This window comes from Tamandua tetradactyla, chromosome 19, assembly GCF_023851605.1.
Source record: "Tamandua tetradactyla isolate mTamTet1 chromosome 19, mTamTet1.pri, whole genome shotgun sequence".
Classification (NCBI taxonomy): domain Eukaryota; kingdom Metazoa; phylum Chordata; class Mammalia; order Pilosa; family Myrmecophagidae; genus Tamandua; species Tamandua tetradactyla.
In genome coordinates, this window is record NC_135345.1 from 24422926 (window position 1) to 24438747 (window position 15822).

Genomic DNA, 15822 nt, shown 5'->3' on the forward strand with positions numbered 1-15822 from the left:
ATTGGTGGGAACTTGAGATTAACACATTACATGTAATGCGTAATGTTTTTTTTCCTTAAAACAACAGGAAAATGCAGTCCTCATTAGAATTTTATCCAAGAAGATCTGGTTTTCAATACATTACTAACATTAAGTGGAAGATGCCTGTTTATGCAAACAGCTGATCCAGAAGATGAATTAAATACAGCGTCTGCTCTTACAACTTTTATAGCTTGTAAGGAAAAATTAGACATGAATAAAAAAGTAGAAGTGACATCAAAATGTGTGTGAGATTTTAAAAAGGATTTACTTCCACAGTGAAAATATGGAAGTATTACTGAAAAAATGGCATTTAGGAGAGTCCTTGAAGTTAAGGTAGGATCTATACAAAACAGAAAAAGAGAGAATTTAATTTAAGCAAAGGAAGGAAGAGAAGAATACCCAAGGAAATTAAGAGGCTTGAATTATTTCATTTTCTACTTTTACAAAAGCATTTAATCTTATAAATCAATTGGCTTAAAAAATTCATAGGCTTTTGTTCCATAACAATTTATTTAAATTATTATTAAATATCACTTTCTGAGTTCATAACTACTGGGCAGGAAAATACTGGCAGGGAAACTAAGGTTTAAAAATTCACTACAGAATCCACTAACAAGATAATATTTCACTCATTTACATATCTAAAAACAAAATGTTTCCTGTTTTCACTGTTCAACTGAAAAGCTGACAACTAGCAAGTGGATTAGAAACCATAGGTGGTCTGAAAGTGAAACCAAAATACATTCTTCAGGGCTTCAGAAAATACAGTACTTAATAATTAGAACTGAAGCAAAAACAAAGTATATAAGGTTACCAGATAGTAGTAAAGAAGCATAAACTGAATTTAATATCCTTCTAGAAAATATGACTTGGTGGAATGACCAATTTAAATGTAGGTAGCAGAGCCAGGAATCAAACCTATGTAACTAGGTATAGTGGTAAAGTTTCAGTATCTCCAAGATCCAATTTCCTTTTGCAACTCTTGTATACTACATGGTCTAGTTAACACAGGGTTGTAGGAAAGAAAATCAGACAATGATGTAGAAATGCCTTATAAACTACACAGAACCTTAAGAATGTACATATAAGTTACCACGAAGCATAATTAAAGTGACTACATGCTTGTGATTACATAAGAGGCTCTGGTTCTCCGGATCCTGGGTTAAAAGTCTTGTGGCTCTGAATAGATATATTATACTTGGAACAGTGGAGGAAATCATATGAGGGGGATTGCTAATTTTAGGGCAAATATATTTCACATATTCCTTCTATAACAGAACACAGACAATGTGATAAACATGTCTTGATGTAACCAACTTTATCGACTGCTGGGATAAGCAAACCACTCAGAATCTACTATGATAGGCTTGTAAGCTTTTAGCTTTTATACTAAATGGTTCCAAATTGCTTTAAAAAAAGTTCTTTCTATCCATTCTACCAATTTCCACTGATATCTGAGTAGCTGCTATCAATTCCAGTTCTTACATGTCTCTTCTGTAAACTATTATGAACATAAATAATGATTTCCAAGTACACTAATAACAGAATGTCCTCAGGAAAATCTTTTCCTATTCTTTTTCCTAATAAGGCTTTACCAGAATTCATCTGTATTCATAGAGATCATATGGGTAGCCCTATCTCCTTTCAATAAAATATTCTGTAATTTTAAATTGATGTAGTTATATAACCAAATTATTTGATTCATAATTCTGATAACAGAAAAGGATATTTATCAGAGTAAGGTGTTTCATGATGGTTTTGAAAGAATAAAGGTGATCTCACTAAGTTTCTCTATGATCGTCCAAGACCAGAACAAAAACAGACGTTTCTAGGTGCCAAGATGAATGAAATATTCACCTCTCCTCTAGAAATAAAAAAAAAGTTCTGATGATCGATTAGTAATACATCGCGCTCTCAAGCAGCTTCAAACCTAGCCAATTTGTGGAGAATTAACTACATAGATAGTTTTTTTTCAATCTACTTACATGCAATATTTAGTGAGTTCAGAAAGGTTGTAATTCACAAAATAATTTCATGTGTGTTCATGTGTTTTTCCTGGGTATTTGTGACAAATTCTACAGGAATCTTGGGTAAGTGGAGTTGTGATTCCAGAAATGTGTTTAAGAATCAGGTAGATTATGCCAACTTGGCAAGCTCCAGGTCATTACTATTAAAGCCTACTGCCAATCCAAAGTCAAATGCTAGAATACAAGAGTTTTCAAACCCTAAAATAAGAGTGTGATAAGAAAGACCTTAGAGATGCATGATGGGGGCTTTTTCTGAACATTAAAAATAAAAATGTAAAAATATATATTAGTTATTTTTTGAATGGGACCTATGGATTCAATGGATTCATTGAAGTGTTTACAACAATGAAGCAGGGATCTAAAACCTCGAGGGTTAGGTGTTAGAACAAAAAAGGGAAAAATTCACATGACAAATTAATATAGCTTCAAGAATATGTCTACTAAAACTAAAACAGAAGACATTATACTAGCTAAGGCAAAATAAAACAGATCAATAATGCAAAAGATTAAATACAAGTGAGTTAATAACAGGTAACAGGCTCCCTTGGACTTTAGCAACAGAATAAGGCAAACTCAAAGAATGTTCCAGATACAAATGTTATACCACCTCATGAGGAACCAGTCAAGAAATAAAGTGATTTCATTTGTCAAGGGATTTACACATGCTTGGTGGGAATCTACGTAGATATTTTGGTAAAGTGCACATATAGAATAAACCCCACAGCAAAAAGTTTGACATCATTTATTATCTCTTTTTATATTGTGTGTTATGAGTGAACAACTTTCATCTAGATTTATCCTCTTCCACTTCAATAACCTGGCTTCTAATGGTACCCATTTTGATTTAGTTCAAAGTAGTTAAACTCAGAGTACTTGGGTTGTGCTTTACTTGAATACTGCTTGGACACAATAATGTATTTAGGCTTAACTAGTTTGTATTTTTACTCTCCAGGGAACTCTGCTGGGGTCTCCAATTCAGTAAGGAGATTAACTTATTTCCTTGTGAATGTCCCAGCAGTATCACCCTAGGCTATCTCAGATCAGATCATGGATCATTAAGTCTCCGTTTAAAACTATAGAACCATCTTTTCAAGGGCCATTTCCCCCCTTTTTAAAGTAATGTACTCTCTGAGCCCTATCAATTAGTAAACTGTAGGATAAGGTACAGATAAACCAACTATTTATATGGACAAAAATTAAAAAACAATAACTATTCTAAGTTGTTGCCAGATTTTTATAACACCAAATCTATAAACAGAAATTCTAAGTCTTAATTGAAACACACATAGTGACTTATTGAACAGTATACATTAATGCACGTTAAAAAAAAAATGCCTGGACCATGTACCCAAAAACCAGACAAACAAAAAACCTACTGTGGCTTAAAGGCAAAATAACTTGAATAAATGTCAAATGATCAAAACAGGTAAAAACATGCAAAATACATGTATTACATGCTCCACCTTTCTTGGCTGCTATAAACTTCAAATAGTTCACCGTCAGTGCTATATTAAACATCCTCATGTAAGTCAATTATTGGTAAAAGAAATGCCAGTTAAATTCGCAGATGCCCACAAAACTTAACCTCTAATATAATCTGCAGTTCTAACTTTCATACTAAAAAGTGGTTCAATTAATTTATCACAATCAAATTATAAAATCTATTTTGCATAAACAAATGTAATAAGAAGATAAAAAATAAGGAACCGTTTTACAAAAGGTGCTCAAATATAAAATTTTACAGTATTACAATTACCTTGGTGGGATTTAAAAATAATACTGTAATTGTTCAAAATTTTTCAATATCTTCTATATGCCCACTATATGCTAGCTACTATCCTTACGGGAACAAAATAATTAACAAAAAACAAATCGAACTGTAACCTGTTTTAACACAATTACAAGCAGACAGTAAATCCATTAACTACTCCTGTGTAACATTAAATTAACTGTCAATATCATAATCAGTAGCAGTTAACACTTCTGAATGAAAGCTCCATTCTAGTAACAGGCACAATTATTGCTTAATTAGTGAATTAATGAGAGCAGAAATTAAGCCTTGACCATCAGGCCTTTATTTTCTAACATAAACTAGAAATTATAAAAGTGACTTTTTTAAAAAAAGAGAATAGGAAAACAGCAATTGAATGCAGACCTTTTCTGTTCCAGTATCCATTTACTTTCCCTTGCCTACATACACCTTAATCTCATCTTTCTTCTTTCCTCACAATTAGCAGTCCTTTCTCCTGCTCTAACTGCCTAATGGCCACCTGCCTATCTTGCCAACCAGGAAACGTTGGTAGAGCTCCAGGTCTCCCAGATTTTCAGTTAGAACCCCCACCTCAGTCCAGGCCACTAACCTATCCAGCACCAAAGATAAAGAATTTGATGTACTGATCTTCCTCTAGCTAGGCTTTTAGATAAAATATACACTGACGCACGTATCAGTCAATAAATCAACCAAAGGTATCACTTAAAACTTCAAATTTTCACAAGTTGAGAATGCACATAAAATAACTAAAAAAAATTTTAATATGTTCTTGAGATAGCACTAAGCCAAAAAGAAAACGGAGAAGTTAAATATAATGAACGTATAATCTGACTATTTCTAAGAAGTCAAATTCTCTACAACTGCTGATCTGTGAAAGGTCAGAAGCTGACTTTTTTCCCCTATCAATCTCCTGTTAATTTATATTCCACTAGGATGGCATTGCATATCCATTCAAAAAATTATTTCAATATGAAAAGCATTTCTGGCTACTTTAACTTTTACTGAGCCAAGTACAGAAATAATTAGACATGATTTATATGTCTTTATAATTTGTAATTTTTCAGTAGTCACTGAAAATTTTAACTGAAAAACTACTGCCAAAAAAAAAAAGTTATGAAGCTGTTAGTCTTGAATATAGAAAAAAGAAAGCAATAGAGTCCATAATTAACTGACAGGTAAATTATAAGTGAGTTACACTGCATGTAAGACTTTGTTTCTACGTGCATAAATATCAAAAAAATTTACAGCAGCTACCTTAGGGCCTAGTTTACTAGACACGTTAGTACCTTTTATTCATCAAGCACAATCCTTGACAATCATCTTCCAAGGTGATGCAAATAATAAACTATACCCACTTTAAAAGATGAAAAATCTTAGAAAAATCATATGGAGCTATTATATAACCTAATAAATTAAAAAGTCAAGTGGGCTCTACTGTTCTAGGGGTTTCTAAACTTCAAGAGTGGAACCTTATTTACAGAGAAACCACTAGAACACCCATATCTTAAAAAAAATAAAAGCTTAAGCGCTGTTTCAAACTGGGACTCAGAATCCCTCTTTCTCCTGCCAAAAGAACTGTAAGATGGTCTTGGAAAAACCTTGCTCCCTCCCTATATCAATAACTACTGCATCAGGCACATGTTCATACAAGAGGACCCAGCCATAGGTCCTGTCCTTAAGGAACTCACAAACATATGCAGTGTGATTAGTGTTTCTGTCATTAGAGATCTGTGCAAAGTCAACATTTCAGACCGACACTTCGGTTCTGAAGAAAATTCAAGGAAGAAGGCAAGGCCAAACTGAAGCAATAAGCACTTCTTTTTGGGCCAAATAATTTAATTGGGAAGGGGGGACAACACAGTGGTATTTTTTTGCCAGTTTCCTCCGTTCTTAATGGGAAATAACCAATCTTTCATTTCTAAGGAGGAATGGGGGGTAAGGTGGGGAGGTACTGAGACAACAACTGTACAATACAGTGATAATGGCAAAGTGGCACATGCTCTAAGACCAAAAGGTATGCATAATTCCACCTAAATACATTTTTTAAAATTTCAATTGCTGTTTATTTTGTTGCATACAGTCCAGATCACAATCACCCATAACCTACTTAGTCCTTTACAATTAAATATAGCTTGATATCACACAAACAATTCTTCCAGTGTTAACAAAACGTTTATAGAGAATGTTTCTAAAATTACCTTTCTTCCAATTGCTCCGTTCTGTTTTTTTGGAGGTGGAGGCTCAAAAATCCTTTGCTGCTGCTGAGGTGGGAGTGTAGAGTACAATGGAATGATTTTAATGTCACCAACTTCAGGGCCCAAATCATCAACCTCACGCTTTATTCTCTTACAGGCTTCATCAATTTCCTACAAAATAAAAGTCTGAATCTGAAGACAAAACAAGTATACAAGGGAACATTTTAAGTATTATTTTATGTATACAATCTGCTTTCATTTCATGGATACCATATTTAAAATTCAGTAATCAAAACCAACTCAGCAGATTTCAAGGAATTTCCAAAACAGTCCTAGAAACTTTGATTTCTCTCTTCAAACGGACACATGACTGCTTATTTTCATTCCGCACCCTTTTTCCTAAAGTCAGATTTCTTAATTAATTCTCATCAAATTGTACTAAAATTGAAATTTCTCACCCAGGAATATTAAACTCAACTCATGACCTTTTCAATTTTCACAATCTAAAAGAAACTGATGTGCTAGATATTTTAAATAAGCCAATTGGGCTTTAATGTCACGTATCACTAATGCAATCAGATGGAAGATTTGCTTCATTGTGCCTAATAAGAACAAACACCTTTACAGTATCAATATATTTAAAAACTAGGCTAACCCAAGTATCTCAGAGCATCTTCAAAAATTTCCTTACCACAGAAACTCTTCAAATGCATTTACATGCAAATGAAAGGTTAAAGGGAGGAGACAACGAATACGGTGTGAAAGAGTGGGTGTGTAAGGTGGTGGTTTTGGGGGTGACCGACTTAAAAATGGGAGGGGGGGGACAAGCATATTCTAAATTTTACTGGCACAATGATTCAATTAAACCCAGAATGTGTTAAAACACACACATGGATAGCCTGTTCAATGAAAAATGCAATCAAAAGCTATCTTTACCAACATATTATCTTGTATTATTCAAAAGACAGAAAGATACCAAAAAAAGGGAAAAATTCTCAGGTAAAATAATTTTATATTTTTACTATATGAAAATAAAACAAATTTCCTTGAAATGACTGTAAATCAAAGAACCAATTTGTTTCCATGTTAAATAACACAAAGTACTTTGATATAACAAATTTTTTCTATATTTCAAACACACTAGTTTTCTTAAATAACAGGATACGGTCTTGAAAACTGTGACAGAGAATGACAATTCGGGATTCAATATGAACAGTTTCCTTTGCAATTTCAAGTTCTAAAAGAAAATGGAAGGAGAATGCTTCTATTCACGCAAAAAAAATCTAACAAAAGAAACAATATTTTAAGAAAAAAACAGCTATCAAATATCCAGATTAGAATGCCCCCTGCTGGCATGCAAATATGAAATTGTTTTAATAGCTCTTTTAAATTAAGATTTGAAGATTAATTTAAGTACCCAAATCCTACGTTTGTTTAAAGCAAATGTACTGCCTTACATGACTTTCCAATATGTAAATCCAATGAGTATTTTGGGAAGAAAATAATTTCAACTTTACTGAAGACCAGTCCACCCAATCTGCTAAAATAAACACTGCATGGGATATAAAGACATCTCTGAAGTATGTGTAGGGTAGGGGTGGGAGAACACCACAAAACACTTACGCTTTCATATAAACATGGTTCTGAACACTGTTTTTAAAACTCTGAAATAAATATTCTCCATAAAGATTAAAGGTTCCACAGAGCTCCACAGAATCAGCTCAGAAGTTCATCTATATACATATTTGGAAAAATAAACATAAGCAGGTAGAAAGCTCCAGAAGGAAAGCGAAGTTCAATGTCAAGAAGCAACCATGCACTTAGTCACCAGAACTAATGAGAGATAATTTGGACAGAAGTCCTAGAGTTTCTTATTTCAGAAAAGAATTTTCAACTCTGAACATATCAATATATGTTAGTAAATTAATGTGGACCCTACTAATTTAAAGGAGCTGAACTTACTGCATACTGAAAAAACATTTTGCTAAACAAAATTAAAGTTAAAAGTACACCGCTTAAGGAAACAAGGATTACAGCATCTTCAAGTACCCACTTACAATTAATATTTCAATGACAATCACTTTTATCTAATTCAGTAGCGTAGCTCCCCCAAGGACGTCTACAAAGCAACACTTAATTTTAAGCAAAATTCCAGATACTTTGCATAACATAAAATAATATTAAGAAGTTCTAGAATTCAAATGCTTCCCTACCTCTGTCAGATTTAAACTGGTCTCCCTCCCTCTCAAATAGAAGACTAAAGAAGCACTACTGTTTAAAAATAGTCAAAATGGTAATATGGTCTTAAAAATCAGTTTCTGAATTTCATGGAAGCTATTCTAATTTATGAAGACAGAAATACTGATTTCCCAGAATCCAACTTTTAACTGATCAAGTACAAATAACAAAGGTACAAAGAAATGAAGAACAGAGAATCACACACTGTAATATTTCACATATCTTTAAATCAGTTCTACTAAATGCAACCAATGAAATCTATACAAAATACATTACTCTGCTACCTTCTCCCCAAAGGTCTTCAAATTCAAAATGTGTAACATAAAGGAGACTTAAAAATGTAATAGGCAGTGCCTGCCCATGCAAAAAAAAAAAAAAGGTATGGGACACAAGCAAACAAGTTTACAACTACAACAGCATTTTATTTAATGAAAGGCATATACTTCCACACGTGTGTGACAACCATGTAACTCACTCTCTTCCTTTTCCCATTTATGGGATTGATTCTCAGTTATGAAAATATCAACTGCATGAAACAGATTCATAGAAATGCTTCTCAGGTCCTCTATAAGGCCACTTAGTATTTCTGATAGAATTTTAAAATGCTTGGGTTATCTGAGCACAATGACAATTTTTAAATAGTCATCTAAAGGGAGAAAATTCACCATATACTTTTGAGGAAGTGAGAAACTACAGAACCAGACACAAAAGTAACAAATGAGTATGTCAACAACCTCAATATTGCATTACAGGATAACTGCTATTATATGCCATCAAAGCCTATTTGGTACCACTGCTTACAAAATACAGAAAATTCTTCTATTTAAAATGCATAAAAAAGGAGATTAGCACACCAAGAGCGGATAACTTCGTCTATCTGGAAAAAGTGAATTTGCAAGTAACCTTCTTTCCCAAAAGAATGACTATGGTTCTATGGTCCTCTACCAAGGATAATCTGTCCCTCAGGAGACATCTGGCAACTCTGGAGACATACTTGCTTGTTACACCTGGGGGAAGGGGGTTCTATGGGTGTTTAGTGGGTAGAGGCCAAGGGTGCTGATAAATGTCCTACAATGCACAGAGCATCCCATAATAATACCCACGTTGAGAAACACCCATAATATAAATAATAACCAAGGTTGAGAAATGCTGCTCTACAGGAAGGAAATCATGGCCAATGGGGCATAACAGTAGTTAAATACTAAATTACAAGGACAATCCTAAAGAAATCCAAGGATTAAAAAAAATTACTTGATGTTTATAACCTCAAACTCAATAGCATTTACTCAAATACTATATACACCAAGCACTCTCAAAGAATATGAACAAAAGTAAGACTGTGTACATTCTGGAGGGAGGAAGACTATGCAACTCCTGAGAGTAACAACAGCAATTTCCCACAATACTGCTTAAGGTATCACTAATAGATGCATCACAGCATTATACTGGTTAAAATATTCCTATGGAGCAGTGACCCATGAACCTGAGAAATAGAAAAATCTCTTAAGAGCTTACTAAAGGTACACATGCCTATATTTTCACTCCCAAATTCCACCTATTTCAGTAGATCTGAGAAAGGACCCTGGAAAATGTAATGTTTTAACAAATGTCCCCCAATCACCGACCATCAGGCAGACAATCCACCAATCACACTTGAGAAAAAAAATACTTGAGAAGTCAGATCTTTTACTGTAAAACAGGGCAAAATATTTTAGACTTTGCATCCATATGCCATCTCAACTGCATATATTTTTGTTTTTTTAAAAATGTAAAAACCAATCTTAAATAGCAGGCCACATAAATATAAGAGGTCATCCCATGTAGTTACTTTAATTATGTAAATTAAAATTCTAGTTCCTCATCACACTAGCCACATCTCAAATGCCCAAAAGCTGTACATTGCTAGTGGTTAACCACACTGAAAGCAGAGAGAGACAACATTCTCAGCACTGCAGAAAGTACTACTGTTCAGCACTGTACTAAAACCTTACTTCTTAACCACCAGAGGAGCATCATGAGCATTAACCTGGAAGTTTGCTAGAAATGCACAATCTCAGGTCCTGCTCAAACTCATTCAATCAGAATCTGCATTTCAACAAGTTTTCTATGTGATGTGCATGCAGATTTTAGTTTGAGAATCGCAAATCTAGAAAATTCACAAACCCCTTAAGAATGAAAAGCTCTAAGACAACTTTAGTAACAGGCTTTCTAAACCTCCTTCATCTTAGACAGCTTTTCCTGAACTTATTTTCAAGACTCTCACAGCTCATCTAGAAACACTCTGCTGGAAACAAGTTTAGAAAATGTTGTACCTGAGAATAAAATTCAAATTTAAAAATGAAGTAAAGACTAACCCTTCTGCTGAGCACATGGAAACAGACAAGATAAAACAAACATATATTCTGTTGGTTAATGGGCACCCAAGATCATGCAAAAGCCAAATAATTAACTACAGTAAACTAACTGCAAAGGTAGTGATTCAAATTCATGCCTCAGAAAAATCACAAAGTACAATACCATCCAGACCTTTCCAAAAGCTGAAATCATAACTGCTAAATCTTTAAAATCTTAAAGCATTTAATGTGTCTTAACGTAATTAACTATAACACAAACGCTAGTGGTATAAAAAGGTAAATGGGTAAGATAAAAGGAGTATTAATATAGTCTTAGCACAAATGCAATCAGTTTGAATATAAACTTCAAACACTTGGATAAGAAAAATGCTTAATCTATATCACCGTTCTTAAGTTTAAAGGTGTCGCATTAAAGAAATAACACACCAAAGATGACACAGCAAATCAAATAATGAGTATACCTCTTGACCAGTTAAAAAGAGTAGAAGGTCGCCCTCCTCCTCTTCACACATATGAATTTGGATCACCGTTCGGATTGCTGCTTCAAGATAATCTCTCTCTGGCTCCGGAGTATAAAAGATCTCAACAGGATGTGTACGTCCAGGAATAGTTAAGAGAGGACAGTTATCAAAGTAAATCTGGAATTTTCCTGCATCTAGAGTAGCACTCATAACTATAACCTGAAAGAAAAAGGTAAATTATTTGAACCTGTCTTCCTGGGTTCTCAATGTGGTCTTAGAGTACAGAAATGTTTACTGTGCTACATATCAGTTATAAAGGAATCTATCAAAGCCTTAATACCAATAATCTGTGATTGAAAAATCAAATGCAGAAAGACTGAGCTGGAGTAACAGCTGAGTTATTTACACTTAAAAAATTAGAAATAAACCTAAAATCCAATAAATATGTAAATTACAACATATCTTCATGAAATACCTTAAAAACTAAGGTTTATATAATATGAGAAAAGCTGGGGGAAGTACACATTAAAATACGGTATGATTACTGCTACATTTACTAAAACAAATACAACAACCTTACACATGGGAAAAATAAGAAGGAAATGCAGAAATCAATGGACCAGATAGAAATTTTCTCACTTTAATAAGCATGACTTCTTCTGAAATAATCCCTGAAATTAAAAAGAAGTCTTCTATACTGCGTAAAAGTCATAGCAACAAAATGCACAAGGGTCTGCAAGATTGTGTACTCACCTCCCTGTATATAAAGCATGTGCTATTTAACCCATTAAACTTTACTTCCTCATAAAACTTTCTAATACAGAGTTCATAACTTCTACTTTAAATTCAGTAGTTTAGGGTGAACTAAGACCTTAATAATTCATAAGGCTTAATCAATAATGATAGCACTCATATAGTTCTTCAAATACACTCTGAAAAATCATAAATTTAATTTTTATAAACAAACACATTTATACATACTCAAAGTTCAATTTGTTTTTAAGGACCAGCTTTCTGCCCAGTTAGGAAAGATAAGAAGGATAAGAAGTCTACTGTTTCAACAAATGTTAAACACACAGCACCCAAAACACTGTGAAATGGAAATATCAAAGACTTTCAGGGACAGAAACATTAGAAAATAGTTTCAAGCCCGTAACCAGTAACACAGGCCAGGGTTCAAAGGACAATAACGGAGAAACTAAAGTGAGCAAATGCATTTCTATGGAGCTGGCTGATTTGGGTACAGTTATTTATTCCCACCCTTTAGCATTATAAGTTATAATGGGTGTATACATATTGGGTCAAGGACATAAATCTGAAGAACAAAGATTTGATCCTTAAATGAGGCCTCTGGACTTACTGAAGGGTAGACTGAGCAGTGAGGTTACAAAAATACCATGCTATTAGATTAAAAAGAAATGCATATGGGTTAAAAATCCAGAAGATTCGGCTTTAAAATGCATTACTAAAAAATGGGAGAAGCATACTTACTTTCTAAAATGAAAATACAGACAAGTAAAGAAAATACCACCTTTGGTATGTGTTACTTGCTTCTTTTACAGTCGAAAAGATACTGTAAAGGTCCACGATTAGAGTGTTTCTTGAATATTTATATATTAATCTATTTTTATTAACTAAATGGGTAAAAGAAATTACCTCACCTTTAAATCTGATCGCTGTCGTACAACTTCCTTCAGAACACCCATAAGAATATCCGTAGCCAATGTTCTTTCATGAGCCTCATCAAGAATTATTACACCATAACGTTCCAGCAGGGGATCATTCATAGCTTCACGAAGTAACATTCCATCAGTCATATACCTATATTCATAAAGAACACCTTGGTCAAGGTTCATTTAGGCCGTTTAAAAACTAAACGTCACAACATAAAGATGTTTGGTAAGAGAAAACTACCTAAGACATTAGGTAAGCCAAAATAAAACTTTTGCTCAAAATCAATCTGCAAATGTTTCAAAATCAGTTGCAAAATTAGAAAACTTTGTAGGCGTATTCAACAAACAAGTTATATACATTATCAAATCTTGCCAAGTCAGACTGCTAATATTGAAATGTGCTGAGAAGATAAGCTTGATGATGGATTACAAATGATTCCATGGTTCCAACAAATACCAAAGCAAAATTCATCATTTAACAAAAATGGATTTCTTAAATTTTTAAAAAATATTCAATCTATAAAAGATACAACATGCAAAAGAAAATTTTTAAAAATCATTTTAAACTAATTTATGACATAGTTTTTATGACATTTTAAACTATTTTGACATAAACTATATTTATGACAATGAAATGCAAATGTATATTTAAAGTCCTAATAATTTTCCACTTAATAAGACTCCTGGGCCACCAGAACATGTGAGTCTAGCAGCTCTCCACCCCCCCAACTCAATGAAATGACCATAAAGAAGCATAAAAGGAATACACTCATAAAGGCATTGGGAACAAGAGGGAAAATGTCACTATTCCAAAAATGCTAAGTACTGGAAGATATTCAGCATTTGGAAGATAAAAGGTAAATAGCGTCAGATGGAAACAAGGCTTATAGATGGCTCAAGAAAAAGCAGCTGATGTGGAAATGAGGCATGGAAGGGGGAGAGGCAACATGCAGGTCCATCATCTCATCTCTTCTCCTTTCCACTCTGGCTGCTGCTGTCAATACAAAAGACTATCCTTGGTTTGGCACCTGAGCAAAGCAGCCTGTTTTCAAATATCGAAGTCACATCTCAATGGAGTAAATAAAAACTCATGATTTTATTTACAGATCTTAAAAAGCTTGATAAAAATCTGAAGTCATCATTTATGACTTCACTGGTTTGGATCTATCTTTTATGAATTAATATAATCTAATCCTTCATGGACAAAGTTGATATTTTTAACTAATGCCATATGTTGGAACAGTAAGTTCAGCAATTTGACAGCCCACAATTCAAGCAAGTCCTTCTCTGTATTTCACCAAAACTTAATTCTAAATTTAATAAGACTCTTGGCAAACAAATTCATCTTTACTCCATTTATGTTTTATGCTTCTTTCTTCTGTAGCCATATTTTTAAAAATAAACTATCATACTTCTGGAACTGAAAAATGCATTAGCGCCAAGATTATTTTATGTAAGATTCTGAAAGAAAAAACACTGTCGATTAAACCATGACTAAATACCGCAATGACAGTCCAACATAGCGAATGAATCAACTACACTCTAGTCTCTAGGTGCTTTCAGTCCCTAGGCACTTTGAAGTTTCTTTACCTGTTTGGAGACATATAGTATTTTCTTTTACGTTCATATCCACTACCTACATGAGACAAGGAATCCCCATTCACACGTTACTTCAATAGCAAAATAATTGTTTCATTCACCTATTAGCTTCCTATGGGAAAAAGAAGCAGTCTCTATTATGAACAAGGGAAGGTAGCTCAACAAAACTAACAAATTTGTACTGCTGAATACAAGCTCTGAGATCAGATAAACCTGGAGAAAGGAAGAAAGGAACCAGAAGGTCTCTCCCTAGCAGAGAGGAGGCAGGTCTGACCAAAAAAAACAACAACAACAAAAAAAGGTTTTAGAGTTGGATGAGCTCTGAATACTGGAAAAGGGTTGTGCCCATGGAAAAAGGCGGGGCACATAAAACCCATACTAACTCCAGCTCTTGACTGATGAATCTGGAGAGCTGGGGTCCTGCTCTGAAAAGTTTTTAGTTTTTTTTTTTTTTAACTTTGTAGTAGCCAATTAAAGCTGCAGGCAATCTCAGGTTTCAGAACTGCCCAGGCAAGGGCAAAGGTATAAGGTATATCTGAGAGACAAAGTAACTAGTCAGGTGAAGAAGACTGCCTAACAGGCCTATTTTCCCAAGAAAAGGGAGGGCAGGTCCAGCACAATTGGCAGCTCTCATTTACAGAATTCAGAATCCAGCGGCCAGAAAACACAGTTTAGGCCCACCTTCTACCTCATGATCTGTCTCAACCACAGGTCTGGCAGAGACAGGGTCTGCTGAGAATTAAAAGGCATAGTGAGAAGCTGCAGGCTAACTAGCACCACCTGATGGGCAGGATAGGAAAAACACAGAATTAATAGGCCTCACAAGGACTGGGACTCTGTTGGGTCTCTTCCTCAGGTAACCTTGATACTAATTACACCCTTGTCCTGAGTGCTGGGCCTATCTTGTCTGGGAAAATATGACGGGGTCAATTCTATCTGGCAGGGCAAGAACCAGAAAAAAAAGCTGAAAGACTCTGAGCAGTTAAACAGAAGCTACATTAGGAGGTCAAGAATAAGTTGAACTGAATACCAAGGAACTCAAAGAGAACAAAGCCAACCAACTAGAAAACCCAAGGAAAAAGAGTGAAAACAACCTCCAGAAAAAACTAATCAGGGAAATCAGATGCCTAGGCATCAGTAAAAAATCACAGTCATACTAGGAAGCAGGAAGATACAGCCCAGTCAAAGGAACAAACTAACACTTCAAATGAGATACAGGAGTAGAAACAATTAAAGACGTCCAAACAAATCTTCTGATCAAATAAAAAATCAAATCAACAATGTGAAGGATAACGTAGCAAAAGAAATGAAGGATATAAGGAAGACACATGACCACCCAGAAGTCAACAGCTTGTAAAAGCAAATGGCAAAAGTTAGGGGAATGAAAGGAGAAATAAGAGAGAAAAGCTGTTATGAACATTAAAACTAAATAAATAAATAAATAATAAAAGAGACGAAAAACAATGGAGACGCACAATAGCAG

At 34.2% G+C, this 15822-nt stretch overlaps 1 protein-coding gene across 1 annotated transcript in view; it reads right to left on the reverse strand.

Moving 5' to 3' along the window:
• The window catches only part of DHX15 (DEAH-box helicase 15), a 62346-nt gene that overhangs the window by 16638 nt on the left and 29886 nt on the right, over positions 1 to 15822 (reverse strand). The window contains exons 4-6 of the mRNA XM_077136513.1: positions 12729 to 12888; positions 11068 to 11286; positions 6018 to 6185 (exon numbers count right to left, since the gene is read on the reverse strand). Coding sequence (XP_076992628.1) covers positions 6018 to 6185; positions 11068 to 11286; positions 12729 to 12888 — 547 coding nt within the window. The remainder of the gene's footprint in view (positions 1 to 6017; positions 6186 to 11067; positions 11287 to 12728; positions 12889 to 15822) is intronic.